Source organism: Anomaloglossus baeobatrachus, chromosome 1 (genome assembly GCF_048569485.1).
Source record: "Anomaloglossus baeobatrachus isolate aAnoBae1 chromosome 1, aAnoBae1.hap1, whole genome shotgun sequence".
Taxonomy (NCBI): domain Eukaryota; kingdom Metazoa; phylum Chordata; class Amphibia; order Anura; family Aromobatidae; genus Anomaloglossus; species Anomaloglossus baeobatrachus.
Genome location: NC_134353.1, coordinates 389834709 through 389862447, shown reverse-complemented (window position 1 = coordinate 389862447; position 27739 = coordinate 389834709). Strand labels below are relative to the sequence as shown.

The following is a 27739-nucleotide window of genomic DNA, read 5'->3' as shown; positions in this document are numbered from 1 at the left end:
CAACTGCTGCATCCAATATACTAAAGCGGGCTTTACACGCTGCGATCTCGCTAGCGAGGTCGCAAGCGATCGTACCCGCCCCCGTCGGTTGTGCGATATGGGCAAATCGCTGCCTGACGCGCACAACCTCGCTTACCCACGTCACACTTACTTACCTGTCCTGCGACGTCGCTCTGGCCGGCAATCCGCCTCCTTTCTAAGGGGGCGGGTTGTGCGGCGTCACAGCGACGTCACAAGGCAGCTGTCCAATAGAAGCAGAGGGGCGGAGATAAGCGGGACGTAAACATCCCGCCCACCTCCTTCCTTCCACATAGCCGGTGGAGGCAGGTAAGGAGATGCTCCTCGCTCCTGCGGTGTCACACACAGTGATGCGTGCTGCTGCAGGAACGAGGAACAACATCGCTAATTAGAAGAAAACGATTTGTTGTTATAGGACGACCTCTCCGCGGAAAACGATTTTTGACGCTTTTGAGATCGTTTTAGGTCGCACATAAGTGTCACACACTGCGATATTGTTAATGAAGCCGGATGTGCGTCACAAACAACGTGACCCCGACAATAATTCATTAACGATATTGTCACGTGTAAAGCCCGCTTAAGTGATACATCATTGGAATCAGAATCTCTTTGTCTACATTATGCTGCTCTCATATGAGGTAGCGAAAACCTGCTGACAGATTCCTTTTAACTTTGGCGCATGTGGTAAGTCTTTTATGCTAAAGTGATGATGTGCTGTTATGGCATTTGGGGCAGGGTCTAATGGGATGCCTTTCAGCATCATGCTGACAGGCATAAAACACTGTAGTGCAGAAGGGCAGAAATGTAATATTTGAGCAATTATGGTCAAACAGGATCATGTCACATCAAGTTGACATAATATACTGCAGCAAAAAGTGTTATACGAGCCATTAGTGTAAAAGAGGACCAAATCCCACGGTGGGACTAAAAATTTGCAAAAAAAATAAATAAAAATAAAACATTTAAGAATATAATGAAAAAAAATAATAACATTTTTTTTTGCCAATTTAAAATGCTTTATTATCTAAAAATATGAAAAGAAATTATCCCATTATTTAACCCACATAGTAAATATCAAAGAGTAAAAAATAAAACTGGGTAAGAGTGCTGTTTCTACTTTTGACAATTCACAAAAATTGAATGAAAAAGGGAGTTAAACATTCAATGTAGCCCTAAATGGCAAGAGTAAAACTACAGCTCATTCCACAGATGTCTAGTGTTTATATAGGATTCCAATAAATATAGAGTTCAGTATTTTTTGTAAATACTGTACATTATATTATTTATCATGCACTCGTGATGAAGCTGAAGCTTTATTTACAATTTTACAAGCTTCAGAGCTGAAATCTTACACTATTCCTTGCTTGAAAAATAGCTATGGAGAACTTGCTGTGCTGATGTTCATTCTCGGAGGTATAGTTTTTACAACACTCGCTGCTCATTTGTGGCCAAATTTTAAAGACGGATACAAATTTTGGTTTTCACAGAGTTTCCTTCTTTGGTGTTTCTAGATCATTTAGTCAGATGTTTCTATGGTTACTGAAGTACAATTATCAGCATATTATAGGTTTTATGTAGAAATACATCAAGTTTATGTAAAGCCTTAATTTTTAAAGTGCTGATCTTTTTTTTCTCCAAGATTTATGTAATCCGCCCTTGCCTGCTGGATATTACCATATTTTTCAGACTATTAGATGCATTGGACCATAAGATGCACCTAGGTTTTTGAATAGGAAAAAATTGAAGCAAAAAATGTGGTCATGATGCAGTTATGGGGGGTTTGCTGCTGACCCTGTTATGGTGGCATCCTGAGCCACTTCATCATATATATGTCCCCCATCCAGGTATAAGTGTGGCCCATTCTGGTGTATATTTCCCCATCCTGGTATTTATGTCTCCTATCCTGGTGTATATGTAACCCATCCTGAGCCCAGCCTGAGATATATATGTCCCTCATCCTGGTATATATGTCCCTCATCCTGGGCTGATCCTGGTATATATGCCCTCCATCCTAGAACCATCCTAGCATACAGTGCCTTGCAAAAGTATTCGGCCCCCTTGAATTTTTCAATCTTTTCCCACATTTCAGGCTTCAAACATAAAGATAAAAATGTTAATGTTATGGTGAAGAATCAACAACAAGTGGGACACAATTGTGAAGGTGAATGACATTTATTGCTTATTTTAAACTTTTTTTTAAAATAAATAACTGAAAAGTTAGGCGTGCAATATTATTCGTCCCCATTAAGTTAATACTTTGTAGCGCCACCTTTTGCTGCGATTACAGCTGCAAGTCGCTTGGGATATGTGTCTATCAGTTTTGCACATCGAGAGACTGAAGTTCTTGCCCATTCTTCCTTTGCAAACAGCTCAAGCTGAGTGAGGTTGGATGGAGAGCGTTTGTGAACAGCAGTTTTCAGCTCTTCCACAGATTCTCGATTGGATTCAGGTCTGGACTTTGACTTGGCCATTCTAACACCTGGATACGTTTATTTGTGAACCATTCCATTGTAGATTTTGCTTTATGTTTGGGATCATCTCCGTCCCAGTCTCAGGTCTTTTGCAGACTCCAACAGGTTTTCTTCAAGAATGGTCCTGTATTTGGCTCCATCCATCTTTCCATCAATTTTAACCATCTTCCCTGTCCCTGCTGAAGAAAAGCAGGCCAAAACCATGATGCTGCCACCATGTTTGACAGTGGGGATGGTGTGTTCAGGGTGATGAGCTGTGTCGCTTTAACGCCAAACATATCGTTTGGCATTGTGCCCAAATAGTTCGATTTTGGCTTCATCTGACCAGAGCACCTTCTTCCACATGTTTGGTGTGTCTCCCAGATGGCTTGTGGCAAATTTTAAACAAATGGATATGGATATCTTTGAGAAATGGCTTTCTCCTTGTCATACTTCCATAAAGGCCAGATTTGTGCAGTGTACAACTGATTGTTTTCTTATGGACAGACTCTCCCACCTCAGCTGTAGATCTCTGCAGTTCATCCAGAGTGATCATGGGCCTCTTGGCTGCATCTCTGATCAGTCTTCTCTTTGTTTGAGATGAAAGTTTGGATGTACGGCCGGGTCTTGGTAGTTTTGCAGTGGTATGATACTCCTTCCATTTCAATATCATTGCTTGCACAGTGCTCCTTGGGATGTTAAAAGTTTTGGAAATCTTTTTGTAACCAAATCCGGCTTTAAACTTCACAGCAGTATCACGGACCTGCCTGTTGTGTTCCTTGGTCTTCATGATGCTCTCTGTGGTTTAGACAGAACACTGAGACTATCACAGAGCAGGTGCATTTATACGGAGACTTGATTACACACAGGGGATTATATTTATCATCATCAGTCATTTAGGACAACATTGGATCATTCAGAGATCCTCAATGAACTTCTGAAGTGAGTTGGCTGCACTGAAAATAAAGGGGACGAATAATATTGCACGCCCCACTTTTCAGTTATTTATTTTTTAAAAAGTTTAAAATAAGCAATACATTTTGTTCAACTTCACAATTGTGTCCCACTTGTTGTTGATTCTTCACCATAACATTAAAATGTTTATCTTTATGTTTGAAGCCTGAAATGTGGGAAAAGGTTGAAAAATTCAAGGGGGCCGAATACTTTCGCAAGGCACTGTATATGTCCCCCATCCTGGTATATACTGTATATGTTCCCCATCCTGGTGAATATGTTACCACATCATGGGCTTATCCTGGTATATATACTACAATTCTACTCACCTTCCCTCCTCTCTCCCTGCGCTCGGTGTCTTCTTCAGACTATGACATGTAAATGATGGGCAGTGCTTGACGTCACTGCCATGTGCCCCCCCAGTCACAGGCACCGATGGCAGCTGCTGGGCAAGCAAATATTAATCCAAAATAAATATTCACTGCTCCCCCTGCCCATATTCCTGCTAACTTCTTGGCGCCAGCTTCAGTGATATTAAAAATCTACACAGTCACTTGGTGCAGATAGCTGAGCAATTACGATTGTGGAGATCAGTGAACATTAATTTCCCCTTAATGGGGGACACACGTGATTGCCTCACTTCTGGCACTGCTGGCTTCCTGCAGCGGCAACCCTGCTCTTGCTTCCTGTGACCCCGCTCTACTGCCGCCGCCCCCTCCCCTCAGTGAGCCAGGTACATTTGGATTGTAACATGCACTCCCATTTACCCCGCAAATTTGAAGGGAAAAAGTGTGTCTTAAGTCCTGATTGATTACAGCCCATTCTTGTCTAATCATTGCTTGGAGTTTATCACAAATTTTGTGTTTTTATTTGTCGACCCACTTTTTGAGGATTTACCACAGGCTTTCGAATGGATTTCCTGGTCATGGTCTCAGAAATTCAATGTTTTGCTCACCAAGACACCAGTGCTGTATTTCCCATTGGGCACAGTAGGAACTGTGCCTAGGGCCTACACATTTTTTAGGGTCTACAAACTGTAGAAACAAATACATTTTTATATGATTTTAATAGAAACTTCCAATAAACTAGAATCATACAGTATTTGACAACATATTGAAATGAATACAGAACTAGCAAGGCAGTTTGTTACGGCTTTTCTTTTCACTAAAGTCGTTAATGATGTCTTCAAATTCCATACTTTTTGTCAATTCACTTTCAAGGCACAGAAGAGCCAAAGATGATAGACGATCTTGACCCGTGGGTGAGCGTAAATAGTTCTTAATGTGCTTCAGCTTAGTCAACGATAGTATAAAATGCTTGGACTCGAAAAGTGTCTCTTGCAGTTATTTCCTTTTCTATTTCTCCTTCAAACAAGATATTTATTTAGCATTTTCTGTCTAAGCTTTGTTTATACTCAGCATTTGGAAGAAGCTTTTTTGCAGCCTTTTCAAACTCATTGAATTTTTCTTCACTTCGAATATTAGCTAAGTATTGCAAAAGTCCGCTATATAAGTTAGCAATTGCGCATAACTCTGTTCCAGGTTCTTGAACTGCTTTGCTTACCAAGTTGATGTTCTTTAAGACATCTTCACAAATGATGGTCATTAAAACCATTTCAAATCTGTTCAAATGTGTTAGTAAAGCATTGAGTTCATGAACAACAGCTGGTTTTTGTCCTTTACTGTAAGCAATATGAACTAATACTGTGTTTGTTTGTTAAAAACAGAGCATTTTAGGCCATAAATTAATTAGTAATTACTGTTTCCAATGGAGTATGGAAACTTTCCATGCATTTTGTATTTAAGTTGGTGTGCCTAGGGCCTATGGAGATCTGAATCCAGCCCAGCAAGACACTTAGTTATCACTTTTGTGTTGTTTCCATCAGGCTGGAAAAAAACATTGTTCGTCACCAAATTGCTCACAGATCAAGAAGTTGATATTGAGGGTTGTATAGAAACCATTCTTTATTCATGGCAGTGTTTTTAATGTTAAATATTGAGTGATCCCACTTGGATGAAAAGTAACCCCACACATGAATGGTCTAAGGATGCTTTACTGTTGGGGTGATATAGAACTCATGGTAGTAATTCCTTTTTCCTCTTTAGAATTTCATTTTTCGCCAGATGTCCAAAATGATCTAAAAGAGACTTAAAGAAAATACAGTTAGGTCCAGAAATATTTGGACAGTGACACAAGTTTTGTTATTTTAGCTGTTTACAAAAACATGTTCAGAAATACAATTATACATATAATATGGGCTGAAAGTGCACACTCCCAGCTGCAATATGAGAGTTTTCACATCCAAATCGGAGAAAGGGTTTAGGAATCATAGCTCTGTAATGCATAGCCTCCTCTTTTTCAAGGGACCAAAAGTAATTGGACAAGGGACTCTAAGGGCTGCAATTAACTCTGAAGGCGTCTCCCTCGTTAACCTGTAATCAATGAAGTAGTTAAAAGGTCTGGGGTTGATTACAGGTGTGTGGTTTTGCATTTGGAAGCTGTTGCTGTGACCAGACAACATGCGGTCTAAGGAACTCTCAATTGAGGTGAAGCAGAACATCCTGAGGCTGAAAAAAAAGAAAAAATCCATCAGAGAGATAGCAGACATGCTTGGAGTAGCAAAATCAACAGTCGGGTACATTCTGAGAAAAAAGGAATTGACTGGTGAGCTTGGGAACTCAAAAAGGCCTGGGCATCCACGGATGACAACAGTGGTGGATGATCGCCGCATACTTTCTTTGGTGAAGAAGAACCCGTTCACAACATCAACTGAAGTCCAGAACACTCTCAGTGAAGTAGGTGTATCTGTCTCTAAGTCAACAGTAAAGAGAAGACTCCATGAAAGTAAATACAAAGGGTTCACATCTAGATGCAAACCATTCATCAATTCCAAAAATAGACAGGCCAGAGTTAAATTTGCTGAAAAACACCTCATGAAGCCAGCTCAGTTCTGGAAAAGTATTCTATGGACAGATGAGACAAAGATCAACCTGTACCAGAATGATGGGAAGAAAAAAGTTTGGAGAAGAAAGGGAACGGCACATGATCCAAGGCACACCACATCCTCTGTAAAACATGGTGGAGGCAACGTGATGGCATGGGCATGCATGGCTTTCAATGGCACTGGGTCACTTGTGTTTATTGATGACATAACAGCAGACAAGAGTAGCCGGATGAATTCTGAAGTGTACCGGGATATACTTTCAGCCCAGATTCAGCCAAATGCCGCAAAGTTGATCGGACGGCGCTTCATAGTACAGATGGACAATGACCCCAAGCATACAGCCAAAGCTACCCAGGAGTTCATGAGTGCAAAAAAGTGGAACATTCTGCAATGGCCAAGTCAATCACCAGATCTTAACCCAATTGAGCATGCATTTCACTTGCTCAAATCCAGACTTAAGACGGAAAGACCCACAAACAAGCAAGACCTGAAGGCTGCGGCTGTAAAGGCCTGGCAAAGCGTTAAGAAGGAGGAAACCCAGCGTTTGGTGATGTCCATGGGTTCCAGACTTAAGGCAGTGATTGCCTCCAAAGGATTCGCAACAAAATATTGAAAATTAAAAATATTTTGTTTGGGTTTGGTTTATTTGTCCAATTACTTTTGACCTCCTAAAATGTGGAGTGTTTGTAAAGAAATGTGTACAATTCCTACAATTTCTATCAGATATTTTTGTTCTAACCTTCAAATTAAACGTTACAATCTGCACTTGAATTCTGTTGTAGAGGTTTCATTTCAAATCCAATGTGGTGGCATGCAGAGCCCAACTCGCGAAAATTGTGTCACTGTCCAAATATTTCTGGACCTTACTGTAACTTTGTAGAAGGACTGGACTACAAAGGACTGGGGGTTAAGTTATTTTAACTTTTTTTCTGTGATGAAGACCTTTCAGACTGTTCAAGACACCCTAAGAGAAATTTTTCTTTTTTTTATTTAAATAAATAGTTAAAAAAAAAAGGACATGCTGTCGCCCCCAATATTGATACCCAGCCAAGATAAAGCCAGCTGGTGGCTGGTATTCTCAGTCCACAGCCGCCCGGTATTGCCGCATCCATTAGATGTGACAATCCCGATGCTTTACCGGCTCTTCTCGAATTGCCCAGGTGCGGTGGTAATCGGGGTAATAGTAGGGGTTAATAACAGTACACAGCTGCTACTAAACTCTAGGTTAGTGATGGTACAGGCGTCTATGAGATACCTGCATCAAAACCTGTAAATGAAAATAAATAAGTGCAAACACAGAGAAGAAATCCTTTATTTGGTATAAATTACTAAAACACACCCTCTTTCACCACTTTATTAACCACCAACACACCCCTCCAGGTCCGGCATAATACACACGAGGTCCCATGCTGCTTCCAGCTCTGCTACATCTCACAGCGAGCGGCCATAGAGCATGACCGCCGGCTGTGAGTGCAGACAATGACTGAGCCGCGATGAGCAATGACTGCAGGCAGACGCTGTCACAGGCTGGGGACGCGTCTGACTGCAACCAGTCACAGACAACAGGATGGCCGGTGGGCAGGGAAAGCATGGAAAGCTGCGTGTATGCGATGAGCCTATTGCACAGTACAGGAAGTGAATGTGCGACCCTGAAGCAGTTTACCGCCATGACACCGAGTCTCCGTAAGTATGAAACGCTCGCTTAATTTTTGTTTTCTTTTTTTTCCCTTTAATTTCCCCACTGCCGAATCCGGATCATACACCCGGAATCCCGGGCCCAGGTCTGCCACTCAGGTATCTTTGAAACCGCGCAGATCCGGACTTTTACAGTCCGGGTCCGCTCAGTCCTAGTCTTTACATAAAATTTATGGATTTATCAAAAAAAGTGTAAATACTCATTAAATGCTGATAATTGTACTTCAGTGACCATAGAAATATCTAAAGGAGGCTTTACACGCAACGACATCGCTAACGAGATGTCGTTGGGGGTCACAGAATTCGTGACGCACATCCGGCCTCATTAGCGGCGTCGTTGCGTGTGAAACGTACGAGCGACCGCTAACGATCAAAAATACTCACCTAATCATTGATCATTGACACGTCGTTCTAATTCCAAATATCGTTGCTGCTTTTGGACGCAGGTTGTTCGTCATTCCTGAGGCAGCACACATCGCTACGTGTGACACCCCAGGAACGACGAACAGCACCGTACCTGCGTCCTCCGGCAACGAGGTGGGTGTGTCTTTCATGCGGCTGCTCTCCGCCCCTCCGCTTCTATTGGACGCCTGCTATGTGACGTCGCTGTGACGCCGCACAAACTGCCCCCTTAGAAAGGAGGCTGTTTGCCGGTGACAGCGACGTCGCAGGGAAGGTAAGTCCGTGTGATGGGTACTAGCGATATTGTGCGCCACGGGCACCGATTTGACCATGACGAACAAACGACGGGGGCGGGTGCAATTGGCAGCGACATCGCTAGCAATGTCGCTGCGTGTAAAGTGGCCTTAAGTGATCTAAAAACACTGAAACAGTAAACTGAGTGAAAACCAAAATTAATGTCGGTCTCCAAACTTTTTCCCATGACTGTATAATATAGTAATCTAGAAAAAAGCTTGTGTTCCCGATGTGAGCAACAACTCTATTAACCATGTGCTATAAATGACTTTTCTTAATGGGGTTGTCCACTATTTCACCATTCCAGCGGTGACAGGACCCTTGTTCCCTTGGCTCATGTGAGAATGTGAAGTCACGCTAGCCCCACTCGCAATCACTTCCGGCTTCTCTCTCCACACTTTCGGACATATGAGTAATCAACAGAAAGTCAGCGGTCAGCTCAAGTTATGTCGCAACATCATGTAAGCCCCGAGAACATGAGTACCGGTACTGCTGGAAAAGCACTGTCAGGGTAGGCGAGTATATGCTTTTTATATTAATGTGGCCAAACATGAGGAATGATAAGGGGATGTCCAAGTAGTTTCTGAAAAAGTATAATGTAAAACATGCCGAAAGAGCTGTTCTCAAGTGGCTGCTTGAAGCAACATTGTCTTGTTACCAGCAAGGAACAGCAGTGCTGACATTGCTGGAATGGTCTTGTTGTGGAGATGAGTATACATTCCTTTTATTTTCTATGGGGCACTGAAATTATTAAAGGGAATCTGTCAGCAGATTTTTGCTATGTAACCTGAAGCCAGCATTCTGCAAGGGGGTTAACACAGAAAATTCAGGGATGCCTGTGTTGTCAAGGTCCAATCTGTTGTTTATTTGCTATGTTTGTTTAAGCAGTAGGACCCTTATTATTGCTGGGACTACAATGTCACTTGCATGGCTGTCTGGCACGCCCTCTCCTGTGATTTACACCTCACTGTCAATGTACAATATCTATAGAGAGCCTGGTGTGGGCGGGGAAGCTCTTTCAGGTCTGCTACATGGCTAAATCTACACATTCTGATTGTGTCAGAAGGGCTGCAGCCAGTAATCTAAGTGATACATAGTTGGAATCAGTCTCCCTGTCTAAACCATGCTTCTTTCAGATGAGGTAGCAAAAACCTGCTCTAAACACTAAAAACTTGATTTAACCCCTTCACTACATGTGCCATACATGTACAGCGCAGCGGGAAGTGTGTTCCTGCAAACTGCTGCACGATGATCACGGAGGCTCACTTGCAAAGACAGCAAAATTGTGAGTAGGTGTCAGCTATATATCATAGGCAGGAGCGTAACAATAGCGGTTGCAGAGATCATGACTGCGACCGGGCCCAGCAGTGTTAGGGACCCGTTGCCCACCCTGCAGAGAAGACGCCGGCTCCTCTCTGAGAGATAGGAGCTGCACTATTCAGTGACAGACCACGCGGCTGCTATGTGACCCATGAGTCAGGGGGCGCAGTGCCAGTGGATGGAGGATGGAGCGACGTGCACCACTCCATCCTTCATCATTCTCCCCATGCAGAGCGCAGGATGGGAGGACGCTCTGACCAGATCAGTGGGGGAACGAGGAGAGGTGAGGACTTGTTTATTTTTGTTTTTTAATCAGTGAGTACATGGTGGCCAGAGGCTTATGGGGGTGCATTAAATGGTAAGGGTGCTGCATAACACAATATGAAGGACACCTTATACATGGACTATGGGGGTGCATTATAGCATATGGAGGCCTATGGAGTGCACTAAATGGTATGGGGGCTGTAGAATATAATATGAAGGATTATGGGGCCACATTATAAAACATGGAGGACTATGGGGGTGCATTAATTGGCATGGGTGCTGCATAACACAGTATGAAGGACACCTTATACATGGACTATGGGGGTGCATTATAGCATATGGAGGCCTATGGCTGCACTAAATGGTATGGAGGCTGTATAAAATAATATGAAGGACTATGGGGCCACATTATAAAACATGGAGGACTATGGGGTGCATTAATTGGCATGGGTGCTGCATAACACAGTATGAAGGACACCTTATACATGGACTATGGGGGTGCATTATAGCATATGGAGGCCAATGAGGGTGTACTAAATGGTATGGGGGCTGTATAATATAATATGAAGAACTATGGGCCACATTATAAAACATGGAGGACTATGGGGGTGCATTAAATTGTATGGGGGCTACATAATATAATATGAAGGACACCTTATACATGGACTATGGGGTGCATTAAAGAACATGGAGGCTTATGGGGCTGCATTAAATGGTATGGAGGCTGCATAATATAATATGAAGTACTATGGGGCTGCATTATAAAACATGGGGGACTATGGGGCTGCATTTTAATGTATGGAGGCCTATGGGTGTGCATTAAACAGTATGTGGTATGTGGGCTGCATAATACAATATGATCGACTATAGGGGCTGTATTATAATATATGAATATTTATGTGGGATCCATTACACCATATTGAAGGCTATGTGGGGACTATTATACTACTTGTAGAGCTATATACAAGGGGAAAGATAAAAACATGGGATGGACAAGTTTTGTGCTGAGGGAAAGCAGCTCTTTGCCATGCTCTGCTATACAATATTCCTCAGCACCCAACTTCCCCATGCTCTGATATCATGTGAAAGCTGGGTGCTGAAGGAAAGATGTACAGCAAAGTATTGCAAAGGTACATGCTGAGGACAAGATGGATGTGAGAATATAAGAAAGCTGGGTGCTGATGTGACGCCCTGGCCTATCAGGTCGTCACAAGGGTGCTGTGCAATCTGCCCTTCTGCATGGTACCTGCTCTTCCTTGGTTACGGGTCCTGTCCCTTTGGTGTTGCTAAGAACAGGTATACACAAATCCTGAGGAACACTCTGCACCACACCCATCAGACACCCATTGGGCAGTCTGAGGGGAATAGGGCCGCCCAGATGGAGGGATGGTAGAAGGAGGGCCAGAAGTGTCAGTGTGAGAGAGAGAGTTCGAGTGCAGCAGTGACAGTGAAAGATCACACTGCGGAGCTGGACTCCTGTACCCGTGCCAGGTGCCAGACGTTACCCTGGCCTGGAAGGAGCTGGAACCCCTGGTCGCAGGGGGTAGTGGCAAGGGGCACGATACTGCCACGGAGGACAGTTCGGCGGCCTTGTGCTACAACCGGGCAGGGGCCAGGGTACGATGGGGTACGCGGACCCTAGGCTGGGAAGTAGCTTCACGCAGCCCAGTAATTTACCCGACGAGGACAGAGTCTTCACGAGCTGTTCTCTACCCACTCCAAAATCGGGGTACTAGCACAACGAGAGGGATAGGACTTCCCAAAACCGTCCAGAAAATCCCAAGCGTGAACCCTGAGATCAAGCTCACTCCGTTAGCCACACTGGTGAGTGGGACCCGAGTAGTTTCAGGCAAAAGGGATCAACAAAGAGTAAACACAGTGCCAAGGGACAAGGATTCAGACCAACCAGCAACGCCAAAAGGGCACGGACCCAGCGTGCTCCAACAACATCTGCAGGGTATTCAGGACTTTGGTTTACCCGTTGTCGGTGTCACAATTTCTGGACTGTGTGAGTACGTTGTGCCCCTTTCCTCCCGACGGGTCCCCATCCTTCCACTACCGAGCCCCGGGACACCTTCCCCCTGCCCACGGAGGGGTTAACATCACAAGCTGCCATCCCATCGCTCCTGGGCGTTCCAACAAACGCAGCAGCGGTGGTATCGCACATTACCACGACCCATGGGTGGCATCACGAACTTTATTTTTCACCCTTTCTAAATACCCCCTTTTGATTTCGAGTGGCCGCGCGACCCCGCCTCGGGCCCAGAGACCCCTTGAGCCACTGCGGATTCGGATCCGAGCAGCCCGTCGGCTGTCGTGGGGGCGGCACACTGATAGAAAGAGGGATTTCAGATAATGGGAAACATAAGTGCTGAGGGAGGAAGTCAAGTGTCAGTGACCCTCTCCTGTCCCCTGAGTGGTGGCATCATTATCCCATACCCCGAGTGTTGGTGAACGATTGTGTGTGGGGGGGGGGGGCCCAGGTCCAAACTTTGCACCGGGGCCAAACAAACTCTAGTTACACTACTGATCATAGCTGACACTGCAATAATGTTCACGATTTGTGCTAGATCTGATCATGGGCATTTCACCTCTCTGATGCCACTGTCAATGGCGACAGCAGCATCGATCTGTTTTCTAGAGGGAGGGAAACAGTCTCTTTCCTTCGACCAGCACAACGCAATTCTTATCGAGTCGTGTTGATGGTCTCCATGGTGATCAAAGGCCGAAAAGTAGTCGCTGGGTCACCCACGTACAGTGCAATGGCCTGTAAGGTCCTTGCCTTCCTGTGTGTAATTGACAGATCTAATACCCTGTAATGTAAAAGAAGTGCAGTTTAAAAAAAAAAAATCCGAAAAGAAAACAGAAATATATTTTGGAAGTAAAAATGCTGTTTTTCTGTGAAACCAAAAGTGAAAAACCCATACACAGATTTGGTAACGCCATGTCCAGAACGAATCAATCTATAAATAATATCTTACAGGAACAAAATAATCTGACTTTTTCCTTCACCTACATAGAAATATATATATATATATATATACATATATATATATATATATATATATATATATATATATATATATATATATACACACTGTATATATACTGAGTATACTGGGTATACTGTATATACTTCATCACAGTTTAGGCAGTGGCTTAATGGTAGAGCTGCTGCCTATGGACAAACATTTCATAAGTTCTAGGTCTGGGAAACTAGAGCAGATGAGATTTTAACTTATGCACTGCACTGAGTTAATATATTCACTGCACTGAGAGGAAGTGTTGGAGCAAGAGCAGTGAACAGCGTGACAGTAGGACTGAGCCTTAAATTGAGACAGTCCTGCTGAATCCGGGATGGTTGGGAGCTATGCAGTATACATCTCGAAACTGTACAGGAGGAAACTTCAAAGAAATGTACACCATGCAGTATGCGTCTCTTTACATTGTGTGCTTATATTGGACGAATGCTAAGGGATCCACCTGACAGTGCACACTGATGGGCACTTTCCTCCTGAGCGTATACCTGCAGTGAGTGCCTGCTCGTAGCTTGGGCCACTATTGGACCAGCTGACCATATACGTGTTGGAACCCACCAAACTTATATTGAGATGAGTCATCAATTGTTAGTTACTGGACAACCCTTTTAACAATCTACGTGGCACATGTCTCTGGAGGCACAAACTGTGCACTGTGCATTTGAAATTTTCACTCTGTGACATCCATTGAAAACTAATTTCTGGAATATGACAATGGGATCAAAATAATCACTACACCCCTAGGTGAAATTTCCTGAGTGAAATTTGCACTTTCTGGGGGGATTACTGTTGTTTTTGAAACCTAGGGGCTCTGCAAATGATGGTCTCCAATTATCCCACAAAACTCTGCTTCCTAATAGCCAAATGGCACATCATTTTTTCTGAGCCTTGCCATATGCCCAAACAGAAGTGTATGACCACACATAGGGTATTGCCGTACGTGGGAGAAGAAGAGGAATAATTTACCTGGTACATTTTTTATTTATATCAATGGTAAAGATAAAACATTTTGGTCTTAATCTACTTTTTATTGTAACAAATGTAATTTTTCATTTTCCCAGATCCCAATGGTAAAGAAATTGGTAAAACACTTATGGGATAAAAATATAGACAACACCCCAACAGTAGGGATGAGCGAACCCGAACTGTACCAAAAACCAAGTCTCTTGGGTCTCTTATTTGAACATGTACTTCCAACCAAATGTCCGTATTACTGTTTGGGTTCCCCAGCCCAATAAAGCTTGTTGAAAGGCTACAGTGCAGCCAATCGGCAAGCTTTTATTCTGTGGACACGTCCGGAGCCAAGTATTGGCATGGCTATGATTGGCCGTCACACCACGTGACCAGCCATTTATGTATAACCTGGCGCACTACTCCTCTAATACCACCTGGTGCAATGTTGCTGTAATACTGATTGCTTTAATCACCTGTCATTCTGCCTGCAGCAAACAGTTTGAATATAGCCTGGTGCACTACTGCTCTAATATCGCTTAGTGTACTACTGCGCTAATACCACTTGGTGCAATACTTCTGTAACACCAGCTTTAATCAGCTCTAATACTGGCTGTAGCAAATAGTTTGAATATAACCTGGTGCACTACTACTGTAATACCAGCTGGTGCAATACTGCAGTAATAACAGCCGCTTTAATGATCTCTAATACTGCCTGGTACAATAGTGTTGTAATATCGGCTGCTTTAATCAGCTCTAAGGGCTCATGTGCATGTAACTGCTGATTATTCTGCAGCGATTTGACAGCACATGTGCGCTTCAAATCACTGCAGAAACACTGCATAATGAATGCAGTATTTTTGTTAAAAAAAGCCGATTTCATGCGCTATGGCTGCTGCCCCCACCATAGACAGAGTGGGAGCTGCATCCAGAACGCAGAAATAATTGACATGCTCATTTTATGAACGCACGGATTTGGGTCAAAATTTTAGCACCCAAATCGCTGCGTTCAAAAAAGCATCGTGCGCACGTATCATGCACAATCTACATAGATTGTGCTGGGGATGTGTGGCGCCCCTGACCTGGTCAGGCACCACTGAGTACTTCACCCATGCTGGGACAGTGCTTCCAGGTAGTTCCAAAGGCCAGAAAGAGGTGTGTATGCACAGATACATAGCAACCAGGTCTCCCACACACTGGAGGAGGCTAGCCTTCAATTCTTGTCAAGGGGTGTAGTGGAGGGGCTGGGAGCTAACGTTGCAGAGGCTGTCAGGAAAGTAGAAGGAGAGCCAGTGTGGGAGTGGAGCGCAGCGGTTGCTAGGAGACGCAGGTGCGCGCAGACACTAGTCAGACCCTGCACGTGAAGTAGCAGGGGAGAACGGTTACCAGAGAGTCAGTCAGAAAGACACCTAGATAGAGGCAGTCGAGTACGGGGACTGCTGGTGACTAGGCACGCATAGGAAACAGGTCCCCAGAGTAGACGTCCATTTATTGATCTGCTAAACCTGCCGGTGAGGAGACTAGAGGTACCTCATCAACCATACAGAGTCCGAGTCTCAGCAGCAACTCAGGGACCCATAAGGAGACAGAGCTTGAAGCCATCTCACCTGGTCCATGCTGCCGGCAAACGGGCCAAAAAGGGAGAAAAGGCAGTAGCGACTGCCTGGATAGACCCCACGGTACTTCAAGTCAGGGGTTATCCGAATAAAGAAGTGCTAGAGGGCTAGTTAATGGTTATTCTCAGATCGGCCTGAAGGAGTTCCTGGTTCCACCTGATTTGTCTCAGCATCGCCCGGTTTACCTCACGATAACAGCAAAAGTGATTAAAAACAAGTTGAAAGACTTTCCGGACTGAGCCTGGAACCTGTTGTTCTACACATCTGAGCCCCTGGGGTTTGCCTCACTCACGGGAGGCCATATCATCCGACTGCAGACTCCATCAGCCCCAGATGTTCGTTAAATTTGCAGTGGCGGTCACCCATATCCCTGACCGCAAACCGTGAGTGGCGTCACGACACATACAAAACTACATACCTGTTGCCATATACCCAAAAGAAGACCCTGTGGCGTCCCTGAAGGTGGAATGATGTCCCTGGGGCGACTACTGCAGGTGGGCTTCACAGACGCAGGATGCATGCATTTACACTGAAGTGCAATACGCAGCGTAAATGCATGTGACTACGCAACGTGCGCACCAGCCCAAATACCGCTTGGTGCAAATAGCTCGAATATAGCCTTGTGTACTACTGATCTAATGCCGCCTGGTGCAAACAGCTGTAACACTGGCTGCTTTAATCAGCTCCAACACCACCAGGTGCAGTACTGGTCTAATATGTCTTGAGCAAGCAGTTTGGTAATAATATATAAAACATAACTTTTACTAGATAATTTAAAAGGTGGTTTAAGGGATCAAAGACAGACGTACAAACATTAAGTGCAAATCAATAAATCAAAGTTACAGTTACAATGAACAATTCTGAAATAAATATACTGCAGTCACTATTTTCCAAAAGGACCATCCAGAAAACACAATTAGACTGAAGCTTCCTTCAAAAGACGGTTATATATGGCTAACAATGGACTGCTGCAAAAAAGAAATGTAGTGCTGTTCTGTTGTTTAAACTAATCCAAGAATAGGACAAATGCTGAGCAGCAAAAACAGTGAGTTAATAGACAGTTCTCACCCTCTACGTCATGGAAAACTGAAGTGGGAGTCAAGTTATACGCTGTATGTCTTCCAGAGCGTAGGGGGGCGGCAAGTTTTACAGCCACATATTACCCCTTGACAACAATAGTCTGACCTCAGTGCTGCATGGTGCTCCTGGACCTCCCTACTCATTTTGTTGGTGGACTCATTAAGGGATCATTTTGGCCAATAAAGCACAAGTATCTGTATTCACAGTGGAGATTTTAATGTTCTGAATCTGAGCACCACCTGCATGATGAGACATCTTAATGCATAGCATGAGTTGCAGTGGAGTAGACAGCTGAAAAACCAGGAAAGATCTGAGACTGTTCCTGCTCCCTCTTTTGCTGCAGTCTCGGCTTCTTCCTCCCAATCAACATAGCTACCTGCCTCCACCTTAACAAAGGATGTGAAAGTACCACCACCACCACCAGCTGTGTCACCGAGCATCGCCACATCATCCCATGAAATTATTTAGCTCTACTTCCCCCAAAACCTGGAGAGAAAGAGGAAATACTCCTCTACCCACTCACAAGCCCTGGCCAGAATTACATCATTTCAAAATTATTGGCCTTTGAAATGCTGTCATTCCAGGTAGTGGAGACGGGCAGTTTTAAAAAACTGATGTCGGAGTCTGTCCCAAGTACATTGTTCCCAGCTGCCACTACTTGTATAGGTGGGTCATCCCTGCGCCTTGCGCTAACATATTGTGGACCACATCAGGAGTACACTGTGCAACGCAATCAGTGGCAGGGTCCACATAACCACCGATACGTGGACCATTAAGCATGGACAGGGACGTTATTTCTCCCAAACAAAATAGAAGCGGAGTCCTATTACATTAATCCTTGTTATATTATTCAGCCATAGCTGCCTGATTTGAACAATCATTTTTTCAAGCTAAAGGCTTTGGGCTCTAGGGACACTCAATCAACAGCATCTGGGAGGCGCCTAAAGGCAAAGTGCCTGGGACTGGTATTGACAATGCTAGCTGGTGGATCGCCAGCTCGATTCCAAATACAACTACAATCTTTATAACTGCAGCAGCTGTAGTATATGCTACTGGAGTTGAAATTTTTCTTTGTAGGGGGAACTGTGAAAAAAAGCTGTTTAGGGGGCTTTTTTAACATTGTTGCTCTGTTGGTGAACTCTGCATATCTTAGCTGTGCTGTGTGAGTCAACCAAGAAAACAGGCTCTGTACGGGCCATTTTTAGAATTGTTTTTCTCTGGGGTAACTCTAACAATCCTGGTTGTGTGGGTAAACTCTGAAAACAGGCTCTGTCTGGGCCTGTTTGAGAATTGTTGCTTTGTGGAGGAACTCTACCAATCTTGGCTGTATGGCTGAACTGGGTGTACAGGCTCTTTTGGAGCCTTTTTGAGAATTGGTGCTCTGTGGGAGAATTTTAACAATCTTCCCTGTGTGGGTACACTCTGAAAACGGGCTCTCTTGGGGCCTTTTTGACAATTGTTGCTTTGTAGGGCAACTTTTCAAATCTTGACTATGTGGGTAAACTGGGAAAACAGGTTCTTTAGGGGCATCGGCATAAGAAATTTCACAATTTTTGAGAAATTTCACAACAGGTTAGGTTGTCCATTTTTTCTATTACCCTAGTGAAAATGAAAACTTTGGGGCTGAAGCCAGTGTCCAATGTTTTAAAATTCCGTGAAGCACCTGTGGGTTCATAATGCTCACCACACCCATAGAAAAAAATTCCTCGAAGGGTGTAGTTTCTAATGAAAAGTCACTTGGGGATTTCTGCTGTTTTGAACCTTGGGGCAGTAGTATATCTAAAGTTTGATGGGCCCAGGTGCAAAATTGGGATCTGGCACCTCCCCCTACTGGACTTCTCTCCCTCCTGAATGTTGGTCAGATGTGTGGGCCCTTGTAGTGTTTTAAATCCTATAAAGACAATTGTGTTGCCCACCCTTCCCTCATTATGTAGTCATGCTCCCCATCCTGTTCTAATTTCCACCATCCTGGGCCCCTTCCAGGTATATATTCTCCCCCATCCTTGTATATATGTCCCCCTTCCTGGTGCCATTCCTGGTATATACAGAGGGTGAAATAAGTATTTTCTAGGTTAATATATTTCTAAAGGTGCTAGTGACATGAATTTTTTCACCAGATGTCAGTATACCCATTCAATCCACACAGGCAAAGAAATAATTTCATAGATATCCATAAATTTTGCAATATGTAATAATGGGAAATGAAATAAGGAAAAAGTATCAAACACGCTTACTAAATTTGTTTAATGCTTCGTACAAAATCCTTTGCTGATGATGACAGCTTCAAGATGCCTCATATATGGAGAAACTAGTCGCATGCATTGCTTAGCTTTACTTTTGGCCCATTCTTCCACAGAAACACTCTCCAAGTCCTGTGGGCTCCTTCTATGAACTCTGAGGTTTAATTCCTTACATACATTTCCTGTTGGATTCAGGTCAGGCTGGGCCATTCTTGCAGCTTTATTTTTTCTGTGAAACCAATTGTGAGTTTCCTTAGGCAAGTGTTTGGGATCATTGTATTGCTGAAATGTGCACCCTCCTATCATCTTCATCATCCTGGTAGATGGCAGCAGATTTTTATTATGAATGTCTTGGTACATTTGTCCATTCATCTCTCCTTCAATCATATGATATTTGCCAGTGTCTTATGCTGAAAAATAGCCCCACACCCAACTCCAAACTTCATTGTTGGTATGGTGTTTTGACGGTGATACGCAGTGCCGTTTGCCCTCCAAACATCGTGTGTATTATGACATTCAAAGAGTCCAATTTTGGTCTCATCTGACCAGACTATAGTCTCCCAGTATTTCAGAGGCTTGTCTATATATTGTTGAGAAAACTTTAAAAGCACATGAACATGGTGAGCATCTTTACAGGTCATGGAGGTTGAATGCATTACTTATTGTTTTCTTTGAATCAGTCGTACATGCTTATTTCAGGTTTTCTGTAGCTCTCCACAGGTGGTCCTTGGCTCTTGGACAACTATTCCTATTGGGACTATTTAAGCACACCTTGCTACTGCATATTAAGGTTGTTCAGCTCTCAGTCTCCCCATTGGCAGTTTATCTAAATATCCACGCTGTTGCAGGTATCATTAGCCATAGGCATATTTAACTGTTAGCACCTCTGCTAATTGTGCTTTAAATATGGGTCATTTATTAATTGAATAATAGATTAAAAGTTATGTTTTAATGTTAGTTTTTAGCTAGGGAACCTCTTGTGGCATTTGGCAATAGTGATTAGTATTAACCCTACGCTGACCAGGAAATGCAGTTGAGGTAATTTGTGCTCTTCCATAGCTGATGCAGAAACTGGCAGCTGACTTTAGTATATATGACGCGCCCACGGGTCCTCAGGGCTACTCGTCACTGGGCCAGTGATATTTGGGGTTGCTATGAATGGCCTGACCTGTCTCCGTGGCCCCGTCGGTGTCAATAAAAGGGTGCAAGGTGACTGGTATATGGGATGGTGGGGGTGTGCGTTGCAGCGCCACCTGTGGTATGTGGCCAACGATCAGCAGCCACTGCGAGATGTTGCTCTCCTCTGGGGCGGATAGTAACACAGCTCAGATGGTCCAGCTCCCCACAGGCAGAGCTAGGCCCCCAGGCAGCATGATGGTGGGGGATGGTAGCGGCCATTGGTGCCGGAACACGGGGCGACTGTGCTACTAATGACGGGATGACACCAGGACTGCGGACAAAGTTCTTTTATTCACTGTCAAGTCATCACCCTTGGAGTGCCAGTTTCCGCCGTGATAGGCCCCAGCCAATCCTGGATGATTCAGAGGCCACCACCGGTGTTGTGAAGCTGTGAGACCTTCCTTCCTCGCTCTCTGTAGTGTGAATCCCCATGGCGTGAAGCTACTTAGAGACCCCAGTGTCCTTGGGTTTAGCTCCTGTCTCGTCCGCAGGCAGAGCAAATCAGATGTGGAGCCGAACGTGGTCTTGACACCTGACTCTCTTTGCTTCTGTGCCCCAGGACCTTTGTGATGGGCAATGGGACATGAAATCCCCCTTCCCTGCAGATTCTGATGGCACAATGTGGAGTGTATGCCACCCTAGGGGTCTACACCCTGACTGCGCCGGTCCCGAGGGCCTGTTAGGCTCACCCCTTGGCTACCGTGTTGCTCCTCTGTCTTTCCAGTTCACCCGATAAACTCCTGCTTCGTCCAGTCTGTCCGGTCCAATCTAAGGAAGCTCTGAAGCACTCTCCTTAGCAGCCGTGTTTCTGTGAGTCCCTGAATGTTATGGTACTCTTGTCCTTCTCCCTCCAAGGAAGCTTTCAAGCACTCTCCTTGGCTGGTCTTTCTGGGGAAGCTCCAAAGCACTCTCCCCAGTGACTGTCTTGTTCCAGTTCCCAGACTATTCTGAGGTAAAAACTGTGTGTTTTCTCACTTCCCTTGTGTTGCCCCCACCTTAGTGATGACTGACTGGTGGCTGAGAAAAACCCGTTGTTATGGTGACCACCTTTAGTCCAGTTCCAGTGGGAAAGCACCTAAGCTGTGTTTGTTGTGTAAGTGAAAACCAGTGGTTAACCTCTTCCTTACCCGGGATGAGTACTCGACCTTAAGTCAGATGCAATACCGTGTGGCGACTAAAGCCTCAGAGGCGCCACATATAACTGCTGCGCAGTGCAAGACATCACTGCCATGCACTGCCAGTGACTTGCACGCCGACATCAGCTGCCAGTCTCTTATTGGCTGATGGCATGTAATGCAGTGTAGGGACTTGGTGGGTCTCTGCGCTTTTTAGATCTATGTGCATCCTCAGATGCACATCCAACTAAGATAGGCACTGGCATTGGTGGGCTCTCATTTTGCACAGACTTGGTCGCATCCTCTGATACTACAATCATTACACTACTGCTTTGGGTCTCTTCAAATGCAACATGGCATCCACAGTCTATTCCATCCAAATATGACCTCGAAAAGTAAAATAATGCTATTTCACTTCTGAGCCCTCCTGTGTGTCCAAACACTAGTTCCCCCTCACATATGTGACATAGTTGTACTCAGGAGAAATATCAAAACAAATTGGATGATCCCTTTTCTCCTGTTACCGCTGTGAAAATTAAAAATTTGGGTCTCAAGCAACATATTTGAGGAAAACACTTAATTTTTCATTCTCATGGTCCAATATTTTAAATGTTTGTTGATCATCTGTGGGTTCAAAATGCTCACCACATTGCTATAAAGATTCCTTGAGTGCTCTAATTTCCAAAATGGTTTTCCATTTGTGTATGAGTTTCTGCTGTTTTGGTACTTCGGGATCTCTACAAATACGACAGGGCATCCGCCGTCTGTTCTGGCCATATCTACTGGCCCACCACTGCCCCCTCCAACCTCCCTCATTTCTGCAGAAGACTTTGCCACCTATTTCCAAGAAAAAATCGACCTAATAAGGCAAGTCTTCTCTGCTCAGCCACCACAACCCCTTCATGTAGCTGACCACTGCCCCTCTCCCATAAACTTCCTCCCCACCATCACCGAAGGAGAGCTTGCACGTCTTCTCTCAAAAGCGCACCTCACCACCTGCGCACTTGACCCCATGCCATCCCACCTCCTTCCCAACCTCACCACCATCCTTACTCCAGCCTTAACCCACCTCTTCAACCTATCTTTAACGACTGGAACCTTCCCCTCTGCCTTTAAACATGCAACAGTCACACCTATCCTAAAGAAACCTTCCCTCGATCCAACCTCTACTACCAGCTATCGCCCCATATCACTACTCCCACTTGCCTCAAAACTCCTGGAACAGCATGTCCATGCTGAACTTTCCTCCCACCTCTCCTCTAACGCTCTCTTTGACAACCTACAGTCCGGCTTCCGTCCACATCACTCTACCGAAACTGCCCTGACTAAAATCACAAATGACTTGCTTACTGCCAAAGCGAACAAGCACTTCTCTATACTCCTACTCCTAGACCTGTCCTCAGCCTTCGATACCGTTGACCACTCCCTCCTATTACAGACCCTCTCTTCCCTTGGTGTCAGAGATCTTGCCCTCTCTTGGATCTCTTCATACCTCTCAAATCGCACTTTCAGTGTCTCCCACTCTCACACAACCTCTTCATCCCACCATCTCTCTGTTGGCGTCCCTCAAGGCTCTGTCCTAGGACCCCTACTTTTCTCTATCTACACATTTGGCCTAGGACAACTCATAAAGTCCCATGGCTTCCAATACCACCTATATGCCGACGACACCCAGATCTACCTCTCTGGCCCAGATGCCACATCTCTGCTGTCCAAAATCCCGAAATGTCTATCTGCTATATCCTCCTTCTTCTCCTCTCGCTTCCTAAAGCTCAATGTGGCCAAAACTGAACTAATCATCTTTCCTCCGTCTCACCTACACTCTCCACCTGATCTATCTATTACAATAAATAACACCACGCTCTCGCCAGTACCCAAAGTTCGCTGCCTCGGAGTGACCTTTGACTCTGCCTTATCCTTCATACCACACATCCAGTCCCTCACCACCTCCTGCCGTCTTCAACTCAAAAATATTTCCAGAATCCGCCCTTTCCTCAATTTGCAATCTACTAAAATGCTAGTGCATGCCCTCATAATCTCCCGCCTCGACTACTGTAACATCCTCCTCTGTGGCCTCCCTGCCAACACGCTCGCCCCTCTCCAGTCCATCCTTAACTCTGCTGCCCGACTTATCCACCTCTCTCCTCAATACCACCCCGCTTCTCCCCTCTGCATGTCCCTCCACTGGCTTCCAATCTTCCACCGTATCCAATTCAAACTTCTAACACTGACCTACAAAGCTGTGCATAATCTTTCCCCTCCGTACATCTCCGAACTACTCTCCCACTACACTCCAACACGTCACCTCCGGTCCTCCCAAGATCTCCTCCTCTCCTCCTCTCTCATTCGCTCCTCACGCAACCGACTCCAAGACTTCTCCCGAGCATCCCCAGTCTCCTGGAACTCGCTGCCTCAACACGTCAGACTATCCCCTACCCTTGCAAACTTCAAACGGAACCTGAAAACTCATCTGTTCAGAAATGCCTACAATCTACAATGAACTCGCTGCCGGCCGACCACCGTGCGGAGCTGCCGCCCGACCACCGTGCGGAGCTGCCGCCCGACCACCGTGCGGAGCCGCCGCCTGACCTACACCCCACCTATTGTCTCCTCCCCATAATCCTATAGAATGTAAGCCCGCAAGGGTAGGGCCCTCTTCCCTCTGTACTAGTCTGTCTACTGTAACTTGTATACGTATTTTGTATGTAACCCCCTTCTCATGTACAGCACCATGGAATTAATGGTGCTCTATAAATAAATAATAATAATAATAATAATAATATCTATGCTTGAAAAGTCGACTAGTGCTCCTTCTCTTCCCACCCCTCCTGTGTTCCCAAACAGTACATGCGGCATTGTCATACTGAGAAGAAATTGCACAACAAATTGTGTGGTTCATTTTCTCCTGTTACCCTTGTGAAAATGAAAAATTTGGAGCCAAAGCAACATTTTTGGGGAAAAAAATGTAATTTTTCATTATTTTCTTCCATTTTGATATTATTCTTGCGAAGCATCTTAAGGGTGAACAAACTTCTAGAATGCTGTTTTGAATACTGCGATGGGCACTGTTTTTACAATGGGGTCTTGTTTGGGGGGGTTCTGACATAGGACTTTCAAAGTGGCCTCAAAAGTAAAGTGGTCCCTGAAAAAATAGGATTTGTAAATTTTGTTGGAAAAATGAAAAATTACTGCTATACTTTTAACCCTTCTAACTTCCTAACAAAAAAATATGTTTAAGAAATGATGCTGATGTAAAGTAGATATGTGGTGAATGTTATTTATACATTTTTATTGTTTGTTATTTGTTTTAAGGGCAAAAAACCTCTCGAAGTTCAAAAATTGTGAATTTTTAAAAATGTGTCAAATTTTAGATATTTTCATAAATAAATGCAAATCATGTTGACCTAAATTGACACAGAAAGAGGTCAGAATTGGAAAATTTGTCCTGATCTGGAAGGTGAAAGCCGATTTTGGGGTGAAGCAGTTAAACAATAGATCATTTTCTGCTTGCTGCCTCCCTTTACGTGACTCATGATCACATGACTTTCATCTAGAAGTAAGCGCAGAAATAAATAGGTGTTAGTAAGTATCAGATTGATGGTATCCTGGGATTTATAATGTTGGAAATTTGTAAGTGGAGAAAACAAAGCTGTAATCTCACTAGCTTTATCTTGAAGTTCACAGCATGATCCAGCTGTTTCATGCAATCCAACCTCAGGAAGGGGTGAGCTGTGATTACCTGTTTGTTTCCTATCGAGAGTTGGCGGCTTCCTCCAGCACTATGTTGTGTTAATAATGTTTTTGTTTTTTTTAGCTTTCAGTCGAGCTCCAATACCTATGGCAGTTGTACGAAGAGAGTTATCATGTGAAAGTTACCCTATAGAGCTGCGCTGTCCAGGAACCGACGTTATCATGATTGAAAGTGCCAACTATGGAAGAACAGATGATAAAATCTGTGACTCAGATCCAGCTCAGATGGAGAATATTCGATGTTATCTTCCAGATGCCTACAAGATAATGTCACAGAGGTACTTTCTGTATTTTAGTTTCATACTGCTTTACAGTTCACTATCTCTAAACTTACTCTTTGTTTCTTATTTACCATAAGGTATATTGCAGATGTTCCTTTGGAAACTTTCATATTGCAGTGGAATTCACTGGAAAAACATATCAATTGATTATTAGATTTTCACAACAGATTTTCTGTTTTAATGCCCATGGGTCCACACAATGATACAGACTAGGGAGAAAAAAGGGCGCAGATAGGGTCTTACCAGATATATAAATCGGCAATGTATAGTGATATACACTCACCTTATGTGGTTGTGAAGGTCACAAGCATACAGATAATGGTGGCTGCCGCAGCACCACGTGAATAAGTCTTCAAAACAGAAAAGGAGAAGGATGTAAAATTGTTGATTAACTGATAAGCATTCTATTCCATAGGTCTACACGTTTCGAGGTATAGGACCTCTTCCTCAGGACCAAGAAATGAACAATACAACCTATGGAATAAAATAATTATCAGCTAATCAACAATTTTACATCCTTTTGGCGACTGTGCGACGTTAACCTCTTCTCCTCTCCTGCATGGGTCCACACAAGGAATAGCCACATTTAATAGGGTTAATTCGTACGTGGCTACCAGTTACAATTTCTGTACAAAATGTTCTAAATTAAATGACGTCACTTATTATTTTACAGAAATATGGAGATAAAGCCCATCACAAAAATCTGCCATTAGATTTGTCATAAATTTTTGGTTTTAATATGCACAGAAATCCGAAAATCAATCATGTGAAAATACCTTAAGTATGATTTGTCAGTGTACATAGTTTTCAATCCTAATGAATTATTTAAAGTGGAACCATTGTTTTAATTATTATTTCAAGAATCAATAGTACACATGAAAACAACTTTGTAATATATCATCATTTAAATTAAAATTAAATTTAAATTAAATTTGCTTCTTTCTCTACCAGAATTGATCGGTCATTATCAAAATTCTCAATTTTGAGGTAAAATCTGTAGTCAGTCAAAACATCAAAAAATTTGGAAAGGAAACCTTAATCACCTAAGCCGAACTCACCAGTCATGGATTCAAAAAGCAAAAAAATGAGCTTACATATATAAAACTTAACTCTTAATATTAATACTTATAAAAGGCGTAAGTCACATTCAATAAAACGACAAACAACATACAACTGTAGCCAGAAGTTTACATACACTAAAAAGACACATATTGTCATGCTTGCACAAGAAAAAAGGGCATCGGGGACACAAAAACAATGGGATGCACAGGAACTAGTGAGAGGGGTAAGTGGACACCTCCTAACCTCCCCTGCTGCTGTCTCTCCTCTCCTCACCAGTCCCTATACAGTCTCCACAACTGTCACCGAACAGAACCTGGAAGCCTAAAAAGACCCTATAGTAACCCTGACTAGTGAGGTGCTGGTGGGGTACACTAGACCTCATTGCTGCACTAACAACACAACAGGGAAGTAAAGACAAACAGGGGGGAAATTAACAACCAAAAGGATATAGCCAGAGCACAGGAACTTGACTTGCAGAACCTTCCTCAAAGGCAGCCAGGACACTAATGACTTTGTATCTTCAGCAGGTAATACTGGGATATACTGCTATTTAAAGCTGAAGGGCATGACTACTTAGTAAATGCAGCTGATCACTCAGCAAAGAACTGCTTTGGAAAAGCTTCAATAGCAAAACTGGCACTTAACCACTTCAGTGCCAAGAGAAATTAAACCCATTTAAATGAAGAGAGCCAGATGAGAGGCTCCAGTCCAAAGGCTGTCAATAGTCTCAACATGCAGGGAGAAGATCGTGACACATGCATGTTTTCTCACTATCTGACATTAGGATTACAAAAATTATTTATATGGCAAATGCCAGAATAATAAAAGAGAGAGACTATTTAAAGGGGTGGTTCACCCATTTTTTTTTATTTTCTCTATGAGTCTAACTTACTATTTTAGGTGTGTTAATTAGCCTCTGTTTCCAGTTCTGGCACTGAGCGGCGCTATCCTGCACGCTCACTGCTGGTCACATGACCCCCTGGTGCTATGGCCGCTGGTATACTCTGACGTCATGTCAAGTTCTGGGGTCTCAGACTTGACGTTACATCAAGGGAAGCTGGCGCCACTCACACTGATTGACTGGGC

The 27739-nt window shown here is 43.9% G+C and overlaps 1 protein-coding gene across 15 annotated transcripts in view; it reads left to right on the top strand.

Annotated features, from left to right (window-relative positions):
- The window catches only part of ADGRL3 (adhesion G protein-coupled receptor L3), a 1180558-nt gene that overhangs the window by 320639 nt on the left and 832180 nt on the right, over positions 1-27739 (top strand). For all 15 annotated transcript variants that reach the window (XR_012754627.1, XM_075352554.1, XM_075352542.1 and 12 more), the window contains exon 4: positions 25375-25588. Coding sequence is in view for 14 of the 15 variants with exons in the window: in XM_075352554.1 (XP_075208669.1) it covers positions 25375-25588 (214 nt within the window). In the remaining variant the exon portion in view is untranslated. The remainder of the gene's footprint in view (positions 1-25374; positions 25589-27739) is intronic.